A 19,196-nucleotide genomic window follows, 5' to 3' on the forward strand; every position below is an offset into this window, starting at 1 on the left:
TGTAATGAGTTTCGTAAAATTCGTCTCATCAAATGCATAAATAACTAAAATTAAATCGCAATTTATCAGAATCCAGAAAAGTTGCACGATGTGAGAAGCGCTATTGAGTCGGCTTTATCATTGCACCTCGCGTAGTTGAGTTATAAGAGTTGGGTATCATCTCCGAATGAGATAAGTTGCGCGGAGAAAGAGTCCGAAACAACTTCGTAACGATTTGTGAGCTCCGACAGACGGCGAGCGATTCCGGGTCGAGCCCCGGTTGAGAAATATATCATCTCGTAGTTATCACTCAAACTCGCTTGGAAATAATTTACTACGAATCAGCTGCAACTTGTCTCGCTGATTTTCGTATATTCGTGGTCTGGTTAAAAACTAGTTCCAGTTACAACATGCATCCAATAAATTGCGCGAATATTCGCGTTACTCGCAATGCAGTTCAGCGCAAGCGTTGCGGTTTAATCTTGGTGTAATTGCTTGTTGTACCGAGAAAATGATTTATCCCGTATAACGACGAAGTCGCGGAATTTGGTAACGCGAGAAAATGGAGAAGAAAATCGAATTTTTTCACGTTCGAATCGCATCGCCGTCGCCGAAGCCGGGCCTCTCTCGTCGGTTTTACATTATGCGACGGCACTCGGCTGGAGACCGCCGCAATCTCCCTCACGGTTCAGCGATTAAATCGATTGTCTGACGCTTCGACGGCGGAAGTTTGATATATTGGGGCGGTACAGGCCCATGTAGACGGAGACGGGCTACGAGACAGAAGGAGAGAAATAATTTACCGAAGAGGAGACGAAGCGTTTCATAGAGAGATGACTTTTGATTGCATCGTGCGACACAGAGTTTGAATATTGAAAGTGCCCGCTATATTGCTATTATACTTGAAGAAGAAGAGCGCCTCGTTATATCTCGACGAAAAGAGACTTCACGTTTTAAATGTAACGGATGTTCGAAAGGAAGACGGTTGTACGCTAATGTTCGAGCGTCATTCCGCACGCGCATGGATCCGTGAAAGTAGACGTTCGTCAGCTAGTTATTCAGAGCTTGTTAAATCCACTGCGTTCTACTCTCTATTTTTCTTCGTCTCCCTTTCCGTCCGCGATTTACCCTCTCAGAGCCAAAGCCAGAGCTTTTCCTTATCATGACCTCACACCACGAACCGCATCAGTCTTCATTGCGTCTTGCCTTGCCGCCGAGTAGACTGGAGAAGCGAGAAAGAGAGAGGCCGTGAGCGAAGAAGGGAGAACGAGGGGAAGGAAGGGTCGGAGAGTCGCGAAGATTATACGAGGAGCGCGCGTGGAGCCCATCCGTCTCTTCCGCAGACTCTCGCCTGCTTTTAATCAACGCCTCTGTTAATAGACAAACTCGATGCGGAGAATGGTCCTTGATGGTGACGCTCAGTAGTCTTGCTTGTAGGGTCTGAACGGAGGTGGCTGCCGGCAGCTTCAGAGGCGGAGGAGTAGGCAGAGATGAGCGAGAGAGCGAGAGAGCAAGAGAGCGAAAGAGAGGGAAAAGGGAAGGGAGAAAGGGAGAGGGAGAGAGTAGCGAAAGGGCTGCTGGCTCGAAATTAAACGACGAAACAAATGGCTAATCATGCGTCCCGCGGGAGGGCGCGAAGGATACAAAGTGGGACAAAGTCGTCCGCCCATTCCCTCCGGCTTTTGCCGCTCCGATACCGCGACCTTCCTACCCGACGACGGCGCGGCGCGGCGCGGGCTCGAGTGGCGGCACGCTTCGACAGAGTGAGGAAAAGCGGAAGCAGCCCCCTCGAGAAATACAAAGCAGCCGTCTAACCGTCTTGCGCCATTATTCCGAACCGGTATGTCGCGCGTGAACGCTCGCTGCGAAAGGATTGCGGTAGCACAAGGACGGAATTTAAAATTAATTCTTATCCGGGCAATTTGTTTTCTTCTTGGCCGAAAAAAAGCAATTTTTTTTACCGTGTTAATTAATAAATCAAAAAGTTTTGTTCAACAGGAATTTATATTCCCTTTGCATTTGACCCGCTGAACTAACGAACGAATAATATTCAATGGGAAATGTAAACTATTTGTGGAACAGGACTTGCTCGACGATCATTTTAAACCGTAGACAGTCAAAAGATAGAGTAGGATTTTCGATATTAAACGCTCGTATAACTAAATTTTCGACGTATTCCTCGTGTCCCGTCACGACCGACGAACCTAACGAATCGGATTCTATTTACACTTGATCATCGCAAATCAGCGCGTTCTGCAGTGCCCTACCTCCCGCGAGTTACGCTATTAAATTCCATGTCGGATTGTGTGTCTATATTCGACGCACGTCCTAATCTACATTTTCCAATTTCCTTGCCGGGCCGCTCTTGCCGCGCCTCTCACGTTCGCGCTCCGATAACGAAAAATCGAGAGGTTCGCAATAATCCCGGCCGACGAATCAGAGTGCCGGTAAAACTGATTAAAGCTCGGGCTTCCGAACTACGCGGGACTGAGAGACGAGGAGAGAGTAGAGCGGGAGAACGGTTTCTGGCGCGGACGGGCGGGAAAACTTTAACTTCTTCAGTCGGCTCGCTTTCTCTCCTTTTTCGAGAAAAAGGAGAGGGTACTTTCGTCGAGAACGCAGCGTTTAGGACGAGAGGAAGATCGCGTCGGGGTGTTATTTTATTACCCCGTTTGTAGAGAAAGGGAGAGAGAAAGAGAGATCCGGCACCCTCTCTAACCGGTCCGATAGCGAACCTAGCGTCGACATCGCCCTCCAAACTCCTATAATTCCACTCGTAACCCACCCCCCATCGTCTCCGTTCCCTTGCTTTTCCTCGCGCGAGTCCTCGTCGTCGGCGAGGAAGGCAATGGTACCCTTGGAAAATAGGCGGGGAAGTTTATTCGCATCCATTTGAACCCGAAGCCTGTTCCTGGCTTGCCGCTAGGGTCCTACTTCAAAGCATCCCCTGTCTATTTTCTAAGCAACACGGTTTCTTCAGGAAGACCTGTCTCGCTTTTTAGTCGATCAAGGACGTCCCCCTCTTCTCGTTAATACCATGCGTTCTAAGCCTAATGGAAATTTCATTGTTGCCTCGACACGCCGTAATTATCTGGCTTCGAGTAAAAGTTCCTCTGTGAAGTGCGGAGATCTAAATATGTCTGGCAATGGTGGACGTATAGCGATCGATATCCATACATAGGGGAGACGTAATTACAGAAAATACTACGCGCGCTCGAAAGATACCATTAAGATTCAAACATGCCAAAATTATAAAGTCATTAAATATCATCTTCAATTCGATGAGAGTGTATAGATATTCTGTTAAATTTAACTAAATTTTTAGCTAATGATCATGTTTGCAAAAAGAGTACTCACTGTCGAGCCACTTGGAGTCGTACTTGAGTGTCCTCTTGAAGCTGAACGCCTTGCGACCGGTAGTCAGATTGTAGAGATCCGTGCGGAAGATTACGGTATCGGCTTTGGTGAACTCGGCGTTCGTGCCGGAATAAAGAGCTGGCAAGTCTCCGGGATTGCCCTTCTCGACCCAGACCGCCGTCGAATTGTCCGCAGGGTCATAAGGGCACTTCGCGATGCCCATTCCCACTCCCGGGACAAACTCGTGGCGCGGTAAGTGAGTCAGATTGCTCTGGAAAAAGAAACATCATTTGGGGGGTCGAGGTTAGATAGACACGGATAACAAGACGTTAAAGAAACAAAAGGGATGAGTTAAAAAGAAGTTTTCTCTTAATGGAAGATAACAAAATTATAAAACGAGATAAAGTTTAATTAAATTTTTAAAAATATCGATTTCAAAATGATTAATGAATTGGTGGATGAAAAAAATTACGATAATCTTAGAGCATGTTTTATAATAAATTTGAGATTTTAATGTCATTATATTTTTATGTTATTATATTTATAAAATTCGTACCGAACGTAAACGTCTTGATGTAATTTAACTTTATTTAGTAGCTATAACTTCCAACAGTAGCTTAGGTAAGCGGCTGGATGTTATTATTACGCGAGATGTTACGGTACACCCGGGACTCGTAATGTTTAGCAAAGCGAAACTGCTGTATCTTTTGTCGTGTTGTTACACGGGTACTTAAGCGCAAGATTCATTCATCTGCCCGGCCGCTTTGATGCACTTTGCGAAACTTTGCAAATCACATCGTGCGGATTTGTACTATTGCGATAATGCATGTAAATTTCCATTAATAACAGCATTATTCATTATATGGCTTTAAATATTTCGACGGGAATTAAATTGGAACGTACCGAGGAATGCGTGAGTGGCGGTGAAATTTATTCGTAACGCGAAAATTAATTAACGATATTATTTTCAGATGCCTCCTCGCGTTCTGTTATTAATTAATTAAATTAAGCGTAAAGCAACACAAATCGGTGTGCGTTGCGCATATCACGCTGAATCCGTAATACATTTCAAGGGAAGTTGCGGATGTATTTAACATCGTTTCGCATTTTCAATTTACAATAAACAAATGACAGCGAACGTTTAAACGTATACATGTACATTTTTTTCGAGCTCTTTACCAGGCCAATCGTCGTTTTTAACAATTTCGCAATCCAATCACAAACTGTCGCGTATTACAAAATCAAATTTAACGAATTTATTTAGTATACATTGCAATTCGTAAGGTATAAAAGGGAAAGAGAATTGAATGATGCGAGAAAGCAATGCAGGATTTGTTTCAATATCCTACTATTGAAAAACAAAAATAATTGCTCATATTGTAACTTGAAAAGTTTAGTGACAATTTAGGTGAACCACGATATTTTATTAAAGATATGAAGATATGATCAATAGATGTGTGTTTAAGGTACGCAATACTAAATTCCCTATTTACGTAGGCGTGTTTTATATATTGTCCACATTAAAAACAACATGAAAACTTACGTAAATAACCCAGTCCTTGGGTGAGTGCGCGTTCGTACCGCACATGTAAAGCCGATTGCCGTCTCCCATCGGCTGTATCACTCTTATATGGTTTCGGCAGTCGAAATGCTGGAAAGAGAAAGGTCGGAGGGAAAATTAAATTCGATGGTGCAACGTGCATTGACGATGAGAAAATCGTTGCAGGCATAGTACATAGTACGCGTAGAGTCGTTCAATGCGCTACCGCGTTTCCTTCGAACTCTTCGGAAAAGCGAAAGATCGTGTCGCGTGCGCGGCAGAATCGTCGCGGTCGATCACGTCGTGCGCGTATTTCGCGGCGAATCGGCGCACAGGAAATGAATTGGCTTTGTCGTCACGTAGGGAATATTTGCGTGGACCTTACACCTCGACGACGACGCGTACACGGTGCATACAAATGAAGCTGTGATAAGCGCGCGCTCGCGCGCGCGTGTCTACGAGGCAGAACGCGATCGTGCTCGTTTTATCGTTGTGGCCGCGGTACCGCGATTTCGAGGTATGAATAAAAATGGACGTGCGTTAAAAAATCAGAGTTCATGGTTAACTTTAATTTTCGACCGAGATACGATGACGGCAATTTGAGAAAAACTCATCACGTGTTAGACTCTTCTCGACGTTGCAATATTTTTATGCTAAGGTTCATTAAAATTTATCTGATTAAAGTTGATGAAATAAAGAAAGAGATTACCTAACGAAATTTTAAATATACTTGTACATAATTAATTCATAAATTAAGACATGGGTAGAAGCTATTACAGATTATTCGGAAAGGAGAATGCTACGGTTTCTTTCGGAATCACCGAGTGACGCCGCTGCAGTGTCTATTAAAAAGCAAGCTTGCATCTTTCGTTTCACCGTTGCGCGCCTTCAAAGAAACAAGTCCTTTTATTTTACATCACGTCGGCCGTTTGGGATCTTTTTTCTCCTCGACATTACGTCTTTTTCCGCAATCACAATTCTTTGGCGTTCTTGTTTCGGGGCGCACTTGGGCCAGTTTGTCGGTACCGGAATTAAAACTCGTCTCAAAGACTGCGCGCGGTGCGAAACAGAGCGCGAACCAAACTATGAGAAAAGAAACCTACCTCTGATTTGCCTTTCGATACACAATTTGCCACGTTGCTGGGTTCCAGATTTAGAGCATCTCTCTGCAACAAAGGTAAAACATAAATTATGTCACATAAATTATGCCGCATTGTAAATTAAAATAAAAATTATGGGAAAACTTGGGCGACCATCCGTTACGCGCGTATGACATTTGAGGTGATATATTTGCAAAAGTGTCCGAAAAACTCGAATATTTTATGTTTGAAAGACAAGAAAAATTCTATGTCGCCGGAAGCGATCCCATAATTATATATTATATATCTTTCAAGGGAAATCTGTAGAACTGCTTCTCTTTATAAGTAGTCCTTTCTTACGGACGGTCGCTCGACCTTACGAGAAATGTTAGAAGTGCGTACTTCACATTTTGCAAACCCTGTGTTGCATTGGTGTCGCAGCAGCCTCTCGTAACGCGGCTAGAAAGGCGCTAGAAACGCGCCAGAAGAAGGTCAATATTCGGGATTTCAAAAGAAAGTCTTCACGTAAGAAAAAATAACGAAACTTCTCTTTCTTTTTACCTTAAAATGCGTCCCTGGTTGCTCCAGATACGACTTTCTCTCATAATAGCAAAGTTCTTTACATTATTCCGGAATGTAACCCATGTTCTTACGTGAAAACATTTAAGAAGAATGAATTTCGCAAATGTGTGCTTGTTGTCACGCTGTGCAACGATCTTGTCCCCAACATTGCGGTGCGTTCTGTGTGTTTCGGTAGAACACGGTCATGGCGTAGGAAGTGGTTCGTTTGCAAGGTCAATCGTCCGAAACGCGTCGGACCTAACGATCGATCTCCTGCGGACATCGCGTACCGCTCCACGGGAGTGTCACAGCCAGAAATGGCGTCGATGCTCGACATTGTCCCGGCCGTACGTATAAGGGTGAGTCGAAACAGCGTTCCCCGACGTTGATCTACGACCAATAAATTACCAAAAGAATCGCCCCGCGTCGCGACGAACGCTGAACGAGTGGAGACAGACGAGAGTAGACGACGGACGTTGAATCATAACAGATTCTACGAGGCACAATCAGGATCTGTAATTCATTCCCGTTCTCGGGAGATACTCCGAGTTGGTACTGCATCGCGAGTAGTAAACTGGAGACGTCGTATGTAGCGTCGTTCGCAATTTTACACTCCAAAGCGAATGAACTCCGCGCGCCAACCGTAACGCATTGAAATCTCCGCATTGCGGAGCGGATAAATATACAATATTGTTTCTACATACGACTCGCTGAACTCTGAAAGTCACATCCTATGCACAATTTGTCGGATAGGATACGTTGGCGAGAATCCAGGCGACGCGGTTGAAGTGGATACGAACATGATTTACCTCGGCGTTACGGCGTATATACACGGTATATACACGGTTGCAATATTCGGAACGGACTTGGAATGCCCCATTATAAGCATAATCCACTTACAAACAGCGAGACGCGTCTAGCTCCGCCCAAGCAATCGCGCTCCTCATGCGGTAACTTCGACTCGGAGTTTCCGATGAGCGTGTACGTTACACGCGGAATAATAGAACGGTGATAATGAGATATTTGCGAGCCACCTTATTCCGTCTGACTCGCGCCTGTATTATTCTCCTTGATTTGCCGAGCCTCCATCGATCGGTATTCGATCAGGCTACCGTCTTTCACCGTCGCTCGAGAAGACGGGATTGGCCCGAATGCGAGACAAACGTTCACCTTGGAGAACCGTTAACATTATTTAACGATCCGAATCTTCCTCCGCCGTCCGCATAGGCGTTGATAACGATGTATTACTCGTTAAGCACTGCAGTGCATTAAGGCGTCGGTGAACACAGCCGGTAGCTCGGCGGTAATTAAAAGCAGAGCAATTCCCGGTATCCGCGCTTACCCATAAGCTCCTCCCGCGGATCTCCTCGTTATACTAATCATTACAATCCGTCTGTAAGCTCGGCACGGAGATGAGAGCACGAAGACGGCGAGAAATAGCGAAAGGCAGTCGGCGGATGGAGAATCTTGCAGCAGGGACGAAGAGATAGAAAGAGAGAAAGCTTCCAGGCACGCGTTCTTCCACAGAATACACTAACATTGCACAACAACGTCTAATACTACTTTTAAAGCCCAGGATTTTGAATTCAAGCACGTGGATTACATACATTCGCTTTCTAATTAAACATTAATTGCAACTGACGTTATGTCGTCAACAGCGATCTTACGTGGCGTGATCTCGTCAAAATCGTAAAACATGCTCGTCAGCATCTTAATCCTTATCCAATTCGAGTGAGATACTACGATTGGGATAAAAAAAACACGTATGCACGCGCGTTCCTTCGTGAGTTACCAATTCGGACGCTAGAGATCTAGAAGAGTACACGTAGATGCAGCTGTCGGCAATAATATTGTCGCCAAGCCCGAAGCCGCGATGCATCATTTTATCGCGCCGCCTACGACGTCATTAACTTTATAGCGCCAGAGCGTGCCTCCCGGCATGCAAACGCCTCGACTTCCATTACCGGCGTGATACGCCGACTATTAAACAGAAATATCTCCCATCACCTCTCGCCTGCCGGTGGTGCCCCTACTCTCTAAACTCCGGGAATCTGACTGTCGCGGATTTTCCCCTATCATTCCTGCGACAGGGTCTAGATGTCATATTACCCCGCCCCCTTGTCATTAACGCATCCGTTCTACGTTATTACTTCGAACTAGGAAGTACGGGAGTGTATGTTTTCAAGAATTTCGATATTAGTTGGAAAATTTATATAGATCGATCAACCAAATAACATCGAAGTTCCGAGAATAATGTCTTGAAATTATCTCAAGAAAAAGACGTCGTCTCTGAAGCACGTTTACGGCTGCACCCCCAATTTCGGCTGCACTCAATTCTTGATATTCGTCATGCATGGAAGCCTCTCTTATTCGCTTCTTTCGTTGGAAGGCTTACACTGGAGTAAACGAGTTTCAGACTTTCGGTATTTGAGTCGGATTGATTAAATTCTTGGCAAGAGGTGACGGTATCGCGCGACAAAGAAACGTCCAAAAGTTGTCATCGCTCGTGTACTCGTTCGTTCGTCCGCCCGTCCTTTTCTTTCTTCATTATACTCCGCGCTTAATCATCGTCGCGATTCATGCGGGTTGAAAATTTCTGTCTGTGCGTGCGTATGCATTTCTGCAGTATGACCAGAGACGGCTTGCAGATGATTAGCTTCCTCGAAACGAAGACGTGCTATACCATTCGCGTGTCTCTGCCTTTGTCGATGCCGCTGCTGATTTTCGCCTTTTCAGCTTACTGCTGCTTCCAATGGTACTGGCGCCGGGCGATTATAAACGTAGCGTTGAAGACACGCAAGCGGGTTGTAATTATTTTCAAGCATGACTCATTCCGAGAGATATTATGTGAATCACTAAATTAATCTTCTAATTTACTTTAATAAAAATGTTACGATTTTCCACTATCATCTCTAGGAATGATATTAGATACGCTATCTGCTTACTTAAATAATAAAAAAAAGTATGCGTATATATTTCATGATTTTTCTTTCTGACGACAAATAAAAAAACATTTACGCGGATCAAAGTTCTTACCAGAGTCTTCTTACGTCAGAGGACGAGGGAGATGGAGAAAGTGAAAGATCAACGTATGCACAGAGGGGGAATGAGGAATCGTATAATTTACCGTGCTAAAATATTAAAGACAGAAGACTACTGTGGCATCCCCCAGGGTATCGACACCCCCTAACCTCGGAAATTCGAGGAACGTAACGGTACCTGCGAGGCTCCCTTAAAAATTCACGAGTCGAGACCACCGCGGCGCTTTTTATCTCATCAAATAGTAATGCCAGGCATTGGACCGTTAAGAGATAGGATCCCCTCAGGTTCTCCTGATCACGCGCCACATATACTGTCACGGTGCGGCCGAGGGAGAGAACAAATTTAATACGTTTTATTATTTGCGTCAAATAAATTTATAAAAATCTTTGTGCTTTTTCGAAACTTTCCTTTCCCTATATCGGATCTTTTTATTCAACTGACACGCTTTAAGAGAAACTATGAAAAAGAGCTCGATGGTACGATCGAAACGTAAGTGGTGTACGAAGAGCGAAGGTACTCATGATAAATTCATAAAGAGATGACGTACGATCAACACCGGCTTCATATTGTCCCTTTAGCGCCGGATGACGTTTACATCCCCGATTCGTAGTCATATCAGGTGGTAACCTTCGTTACGCATAAAATTTTCGCGAACTGACCTGACATTTCAGCAGGACGAAAAGTGCCTTTCGTTGTCGATCGGCGCCGTAAGTCACTTTTTCCTAATGGAAGCCGTCACTCCGCACCTTTTCGCCCTGCCGCCGCCGCGGCCTCGCACGGTTGGAGACGTGCGGAGGAAAAAAAGGGGGAAAAGAGTGAGAGAGCCTGGGATTCAATCTGTATTCAATATTGATTCCAATCCGATATCGTGGATTTCCATTTTTGTGATTTACTTCTTACGCCGGCAGCGCTGGCACTATCTGTACTGCGAAAGAGGGTGTTTTTCGAAGGGTAAATCCCAATGCATACCGATGTCGCATCGTCATCGATCAAATATCGAACAATAAATAATCTGCCTTCGCGAGATGATACACGCTTCGCTCTCAATTCTCGCGATGCGCGCCGACACATCGACAGTTCTCCGCCGAGCGGGGATCGGCTTCTACGGGGCAACAGAAAGCTTTTCGGTTATTCGTATCAATTACGGGTAAGTCAATGAACCAGAAGGAATTCCTTAACGACTAAAGTTCCAGCACGTCGATAAGTTCGCGAAGGACGTAGCTTCCATCCGGAGATAAGAAATTATCGATCTGATTTCTACCGTGGCGCAGACGCGCGTAACACGCTCCGTTAAACTGCTCAGAATCGCTCTATTGACAATCCACCTTTACATTTTATCAATTTAGTACCTATTTATGTCACTGCGCCACGGACAATCCATGAGAGCTCATTTTAGTCCGCGATTTTATAACCGAGTAACATCCTCATTAACTTAAAAGAGCATTCGTAACGTAAAAACTCCTTTGAGCAATTTAGAATCGTTCGCGCGATTCTCGTCGTTGCGCCGTGGAGTGTATTTGAGCACCGCGGTATTTTTCCGTCCTTTTTTCTCCACGAGCGTTTTAATGGCAGTCTGGGACAAAGCATTTTACACGACGACGACGACGGCGACGGCGACGGCGACGGCGATGGCGACAAGGACGACGATGGAGGGTCTGTATGGCTATTTAAACACTTTCACCATAAATTCGCGAGAGAAGGCACTCTAGTTTCACTCGCACCGTGCAACGCCTTTCCTCTCGCACGGGAGTTTCCCTGTTCTACCTCTTTTTACTGCTAACCATGTGTGCGTATCGTACCTTTTCTTGCCGCGACTCGTGATTCGCATGACAAAAACGAACGAGCGCGAGGAATGCCGAGAGAAACGGAACAATTAATAGCGATTAAGACCGATGAGTTTCTGAGTCTTCAATTATAAATAAGATATTATATGAAAAATGCGTTATAATGGAAAATATCGATGGAATAACTTTTTTATGTTATCTTTATTTAACAAAAATAATATATAGCTTCGTCCGCCAGTGATTAAAGATACAAAATATTCATTTATTATACTCGACTAACAGGCAATGTTACAAATAAAAATCACGACGTTTCGACTCCTTCTACTTTGATGATCTAGGTATTGCTCTCTATTTCTTCAATCATACAATTAATGTAAGAATTGGCGCTATGTTCCTGTGTATTTTTTAGATTTCACTTGATAATGACTCAAAACAGGAGTCGAAACGTCGTGATTTTTATTTGTAACATTGCCAGTTAGTCGAGTATAATAATTGAATATCTTGTATCTTTATTTAATTTACTGATGTAGTAATTTTCTAAATATATTATACACTACATACAAGTATGCTGTAAATAAAAAATCTATTGTCCTTATTTATCTACTGTAATAATTCCCAAAATACAGCGTATACTCTGTACAAATTTGTTCTAAACAAAAATTCGAACAAGAATAGAGAAATTTTTAATAGCGGAGACAGCGATAACGTGAACCGAACTTCGTGGAACAGCGGTAGCTGCGAAGGTGACGACGAAGATCGAAGAGGAAGTGCTGTTGACAGTCACTTCGTCGGGTAATAGGGCAGTTTCGTAGTCTGCAATTACCAACGTCATTGAGGAACACCATCTGGGACGAGTCTGGTAGTGAGCTTCGTCGAAGATCCTCTGTTTACAATTTCGGTGTTTGCTCAAAGACTGAAGAAAGTTTTCCACCTCAGACGTGGACTAAGAACAGAGACTGCCGACACGTTTCACTCCTGGAACGCAGTTTCCTCTCGCGTCTCTCGTTTTTCCATTTGTCTCGCCTCGCGTCTTCGACTTCGCGCGAAGTTCTTCTTCTCCTGATTTCCACAGGCGCATAGACAGAGATGTATCGAAATGTGAAAAGGATTCGTACGCGATCGAATATCTTCGTGATTTTTGTCGTTCTTTCCGCAGTATTTAAAAAAATTCACCGAAAATTAAAAGTGGGAAAGAGACTATGCAAGTTAGTGTAATGAGTACGAAAAAATAAATTACCGGCAAGAAGTTTTTCGCAACTCATATCTGATGAAAGGGTATTACGAAGCGAGAGAAGTCGGGCCGCTGGCCCGAGGGCAAATTCATTTCTGGTACGCGCGAAGTTGGTGCCGCGCGAGCAAAAAGAGGACAGAAAAAATCAAGAAAATGCAAGTGTATACGACGAGTTGGAAAATCGAGAAACAAGAGGTCCGAGCGGAAGTTCGAAAATTTTTCATTTCGCGCTCGCTGTTTGCGTTGTCCTTTGCCTCTACGGTAGTATACTTCCGCTTGATTACAGGAGAAACTGATTTATAAAGGCGCATCTGTGAGACACCGAAGAAACTGCGACCATTCGGTAACCTGCTTGCGAGTTTGCGAGAGGGTGCGAGAGCGAGTAATATACGACGGAGGGACATATTGCCTCGCAAGAAAGCCTTGTAATTAATTTCTCGTCGAAGCGAAGCGAGAGCGCTTGGAAGACGATACTCGCGCTTAACACCACTTTCAATATAGCCTGTAAATATATCGGCGCATAATGTAATTTACCAGCTTGTCGATAACGTTACGATGTGTATGTACTATTTATGTACTTCACAAGAGCCGTTCGTATGCGATAATCAGCTTATGATGATGGTTCTATATAAAAGGGGAACATACTTCTGACGCGCTTAGAATATCAAAGAATAGACGAGTACTAAAAATACTGCAGGAGAAAAAAAATTATATCAAGTATACTGTATACTAGTGTATACTATACTTATATTATTGGAAATATTTTTTCACAAGTATCTTGTTTCGTGACTTTCTAATTCTGTTGCATCACGAAGATGTATCGCGCTTTATTAAAATTACCTATTTAAAAATTCAAAGGCATTATCGGCAATGCCATGCTCGCGAATCCTGCAATAACTTCTCATTTGTTAGCGGACGAGGGAAGCTTGTCAAACTGAAATTTGCTACAGTCTTATATCGTATTCATCATTGCAATAAACTCTGCAGGAGGGCAAAGGCCCATCCGTCCCTAGTTGAGAGGGCTGGATAAGAGAAGGCGGATGCGACGAGTTAGGGATAGACGTTCCCGAGGAAGGCACGGCAAGGAAGTTACGTATACACGTAGTGGCCCGGTGCTAAATGTATATTTAATACCATCATTTTAGCAAGCAACGCAGGGTCGGCCGTTTATATTTCAGATGTCGACGAAATTGTTTGCTAGCGCGCAAGTGCGTTGTCGAAAACACGTGCCCGGCTTATGTCGGTCACGTACACTTGCGTGTACGTGTGTATCGGAATGTCAAATACCTATCTCTTCACCTTCCGCGCATCTGGATTCTTTCAATCGAAGCTCCGTAACGCGAGAGACTACTGTATCCCATTCGCGATTTTACAGCCGTGTAAATCCCGCGGAGGATTTCTTAATACTTTAGTGCCATCAAGTGAACCTTGCGCGCTTGGTTTGGTCCATCGGTCTTAGGGCAATCTCCCGCGTTGGATGATTTTCGTGCAACAGCTCTATAGGTATCGGATAGGGTATCGTTGCGGGTATAGGCGATCGTTGTCGGAGAGACGTTGAATCCCCACTCGTTCCCGATTGGACGTTGCTTTATTGGACGTAGCGGTGGTTTATAGATTCCGATTTTCTTGGCGAGTTTCGCATTTGACTTTTACTCCATTTACCATCCTTCTCGCGCGCCCTCCGCTTGCGGACGCTTCCCGCTCTTCCTCCAATCGCTTCCTGCTTCTCCCATCGAACAGCCGCATGCTTTATTCACGGCGCGGCCGAGCTCGTCTCGGCCGGGCATCCAACGTCGGAATTCGTTACGCGATCAACGATGGACGACTCCTTTTCCACGATGGCTCGATCGATACGCTCGTACTGCCGATCATTCGGGATCGATCAGACTATTCCGTCTTACCATAACGCTGCAAATCGACCTCTCTTTCTCCCCCGTATTGCGCAAACTTGAGAGCTTCAGCAAAGTAACGCGTAAAAAAATAGGTGAGCTTGAGCGAGGCTAGTCTTATCGTTCGATGCACGTCTTCAAAGATGATTATAAAGATACAAAGATTGCGTGGACACACACCCGTGGAAGTAGAGTTACATGATGGTTTCCCAGTTATAGCTCAAAACCACGATGCGGTTAATGCAGCTATACTTTCACCGACCAACTAAATTTAACTGAATTTAGTTGAAAAAGTTATTCTTTTTTCACTATAAGCATCTATTTTATTAATTTTCTAAAACTGCGTCACTGAAGTGCAATTAAAAAATGCAAATCATAGTTTATAATCTTCGAATAAACGTATTCAATCTCTCCCTAACATAAAATCTACAAAATATCTAACTAATAAAATCTTACGTGGTTCGTTTAGAACAATCGCATCAAACATTCGAAATCATAAATTCTATCTTAAAAAATGCGCGTTAATTACATCTCGACCCGTTAGCCACTCATAAAATGCCAGGGGGAAGAACGTGCACTTTCGTTTCGCATGTATTCTTCGGGCGTCGTACAGGACCGTCCCTTTGTATAGGATATGCGAGCTTTAAACCTCTCGGCTATCTATTCTAGCCACGTACTATAACTCGCCTGGAACGCGTGTGGTCCCTCAGGGCGGACGCACGAAACGTTTCTTCCCCTTATGAAATTGTAACAGAGGCAGGATTAGCATGGGGCATTGTCTCCAGAGCGAAGGGTAGATTCACGTTGTAGCGAATGTTATCGAGATCGACCCGTCTCAAATGTATCCAAATTTCCATTCTCACATTTGCTCCCGAAAATACGCCAAAAAATAAATGTATGTACAATACATCTAAAATCTCGAGAAATCTAGCCTTTCTATTGTTTTTGTTCCTTTTCACAGCTTATTCGAACGTAACCAAATTCAATTACCGTCCAAGAGGAAATTTATGAAAAACAAAAAGAACAAAAACTTGGAACAAATATTTTGTCATACTTCCAATTAATTCAAAGCGAGATGTAAGATTAATCACTATAGTCGTAGAAAAGTTCATCATAAATATCATTTAAAGTGTTTAATATATCCGGCGCATTTACAAACTCAATATTTAGACAATTATTTGATATTTTCTGCCTTTATTTCTCGCCTGGCTTCGCTTCTTTTTAACATGCCTGCTCGACTTACGTATATATAACTTACACTTTCTACTCGCTCTGACCCCATTCGATATTGTATCTCCCTTACAGCACCCGCAGCGATCCTTCTCGCTTCTAGCAACCGGACGATCATCATCCATGTATGTAAAATGCAAAATTGTATCATCCTACGCGCGGAATTCTTTCTTCCGTCTCCTTCACCTCGCGTCCACGTATCTCGCTTTCCAGTTTACCCCACGACAACATCCACCGCAGACCAAAATACTCTAGAAACTTAACAGAAGGAACGAAAGAAGGGGGCCGATTCCTGTGGCCTGCTCAGACCCGCGTTAGGTTAGGTTAACGTTTTCCGGCCACATACTGCTACGAACAAAAATCGAAATTCCATGCCTATTAATTCTCAATGGAATCGAACTCTGTGGTGATGGCTGGCAACACACCGACCTCGCGATGCGGTTTCATTGTAAGCGAGCCGAATGGACTTGAGCATTCGCATCACGAAATAACGGAATCAGATAAAATTTTCCAAAAAAATAAATCTAGCGAAGTTCTCAGTTCGTTAAATGTTCTCACGTTTTACAACACGCACGCCAATATGCTTTATTAACGCATATGAGATTACATAATCGCACAACAAATAAGTTTATTTATCGCTGACGGAGACAATCGTCGGAATTATTTCGTCATTGCTTCATCATTTTCGCGAACTTCGAGGCGCATGTGGATGCAACTTCGTCGCTATCGTTGACACATTTTCGCGAAAGTTGCCCAGCGAATACCCAGCATGTGGAACGTAAGCTAAGTTACGTTCGTGCAAACTCTATGTCGCTCCGTGGTGAAAACGCTCCGGAGTAACTTGGGCAAAACGGCTCGTCCGTGCCGAATAACTCGGGTGTGTACATCAATTCGCTTCGTGTATCTATTTAATGATCACGAGCGATCCGGCGAAACACCCGAAGGCAAGGAATAACTATAACGTTGCGCTTCGACGTTTTCGCGTTCCCGCATTTCTATGTGTCCAGTGACCGCATTGTCATCCATGTTAAAATTAGTTTCAGCGCTACCACAATCGTCGCATCTGGCATGAAGGCCAATAAGAAATGTCAGGACGAATGCGCTCTCTCTATCTATCCTGTGTTTAGGGGTGGTTTTTCGTTCTCGCGACGAGTGATGGATTCAACGATACAAATATAATTGCATTTTCGAATAATCGTTTCTCTCCCATCGAAACATCCCAATATCGAAACATCGTTTCATTATTTTTTTTCCGTCTGCTGATCTGTTTGAGAAATCATTTTTTCTTTCTTCATCGAAATTTCTATGTAAATTAAACAACGATAAACACAATAATTTCGTAAATTCTGTATAAAAAAGAATAATATGTTAATTATACCTTTGTGTTAATATTTTTTCTAAAGAAGAATACGCTTACTTCCCTAAAGCGATACTCGAAATTATCCGGAACAAGCTTCTCTTAAATAAAATTGTTCCGCTGGGTGTATACATTGGTCGGTCAAAGTGTTTTGTTATACCATTCAAGCATCCTTCACCTCTTTCACAAAGAAAGTCCAAGGTAACCGCCTATTTTCTCTAGCAGTAGAAACCGACACTGTAAAATCGCGATAACGCACGGAAACTTCAACGTTGCACCAAGTACCCGAAGATACGAACTTCTTGCCGGAAGCTATAGGTCGAGAGCGAGGATAGGTCGAGGCAGGTGGAGGAGCACGGCGATTTTCCAATTCAGCCGCGGGGCGTTCGTTGTCTCTCCGAAAAGAACAAATCGATGAACAACGTCCACGATCGGATTTCGTCCCGGTTAGAGTCAACCGAATGAACGGAATCGTAGATAGCCACCGCCAGGTGGAAGCGACTTGTCGCATCTTGTCGCAAACGGGGAGGGTTAAAAAGCAATTTTCCCTCTCCGGCCTCTGAGCGTCTGGCAGCTGACCACCGTTCTCGACGCGGAGGCATCGGGAGCAAAATCTCAACGTAGCAATTTTGATTCAATCTCCAACGACCAAGCGCGTCGTATTTTACTAAAACTCACTCGATAGCGTTCGTGTACGTAAAAAAAAAATATTTATTGATGTGCCAGTTTTGAAAATATAAGAATGACAAAATAAAAATTGTGTCAGCTTAGAAGAAACGACACAGAAAATAAAACATTTTGTAATTTTGTGTGTGTATGTGTAACAGCCTCGTAATTAAAATGCACCTATGATTGTTCATATCTCGTACGATATGCATAATTCGTACGATACGCAAATATGCACTTTGCGAATACAGTATATATGAGCTTTTAAACCGAACCCCCGCCGGGCAAGGGAGAGCGTGGAAAAATCATTGTACGATTCGTTCGACTACAATGGATCGCTTAGCCGGCAGATACGCGTCAGCTGTCCCGATGACGTCGGTGTCGTTTCGCTTGGCTATGCATGATTGACAGTTTTATGGGGACGAGCGGAGCCCACTTTCCAAGTTACGACCGGGGTCTGGTTTTATCGCCCTCTCTCAAACGGGGACCAAACATTATGCGACATTTAATGCTAATCGATACGAAGACAGCCAAGGGGGGGGGAGAGGGATGGAAAGCGCGTGGTACAGCGAACAAAGTTCTTTTTGAGATTTACTGGCAAATGAATTCTTTATGTGCGGTTCAAGAAAAATGAATTTAGAGCTCATAGTCTATAGGTAATATTAAAATCGCGTTCCACTTAATACTAAAATTCCATTCCATTTTAATTACTTGACAGCTCTAAAGTATGATTATGAAGACTATTATCCTCACATTTTAAATACGAAGAACGTTCACTTAAATACATTAAAATTCAACTTTTTATCGCACGTATCACGTAATTAAAAGTTATAAACCTTGTTAAAGTTCTACGAAGTTGTTTCTAGAAGCTTCATCATGCTGAAACAGAGGGGATCACGTTTTCACGTTTAAAGCTAAATACGACTTTAAATATAGGTTTAATTCGTTGGTTCAAATATGTAAACAGTAAACTCGATGCAAACGTAAGATGACGCGTGTTATCACATTAAGCGCTAAACGCGCCGATAGGAGCCGGAATGTATAAAAGTCTGGGCAACTCACCTCGCAGTTGGAATGACTGATGTTACTTAGATTTAGCCTGAAGATCTTGTCCCTGAAAGCAGAAGAGGAAAGTTTCGTGTTAGCGTAACGGTCGAATTAAGCGTGGTCGCGATAGACGAAAGGGTCGAGGGGTAAATTTTCATTCCCAACGTCTGCGAGATGCATTACTCTCCGTGACTCGACCCTACCTTATCTCGCCACGGTTATGTATGGTTGTGTAGCACCGCGGCACTTTGCTTACGGCTCTCCGCCACGGCAAATGCCAGCGCAAACGGCATGGAATTTCTATGAGGGTAGGAGAAGAAGAGACCGGAGAGTAAAGTGGGACGAGCTCCTTTCTGACCGAGTTTTGCATTGTATTTTCTTTACCCCACGGTAGTCGAAGTCACGTCGTACCGTTTGTTTTTATTAGGATTTTA

At 43.8% G+C, this 19,196-nt stretch overlaps 1 protein-coding gene across 3 annotated transcripts in view; it reads right to left on the minus strand.

Moving 5' to 3' along the window:
• The window catches only part of Sema2a (Semaphorin 2a), a 254,585-nt gene that overhangs the window by 9,468 nt on the left and 225,921 nt on the right, over window positions 1-19,196 (minus strand). For all 3 annotated transcript variants that reach the window (XM_071781046.1, XM_071781048.1, XM_071781047.1), the window contains 4 exons: window positions 18,778-18,829; window positions 5,980-6,042; window positions 4,880-4,987; window positions 3,337-3,607 (listed from right to left, as the gene is read on the minus strand). In XM_071781046.1, the coding sequence (XP_071637147.1) occupies window positions 3,337-3,607; window positions 4,880-4,987; window positions 5,980-6,042; window positions 18,778-18,829 (494 nt within the window). The remainder of the gene's footprint in view (window positions 1-3,336; window positions 3,608-4,879; window positions 4,988-5,979; window positions 6,043-18,777; window positions 18,830-19,196) is intronic.

The sequence above is a fragment of the Temnothorax longispinosus genome, chromosome 6 (assembly GCF_030848805.1).
Source record: "Temnothorax longispinosus isolate EJ_2023e chromosome 6, Tlon_JGU_v1, whole genome shotgun sequence".
NCBI classification, from domain to species: domain Eukaryota; kingdom Metazoa; phylum Arthropoda; class Insecta; order Hymenoptera; family Formicidae; genus Temnothorax; species Temnothorax longispinosus.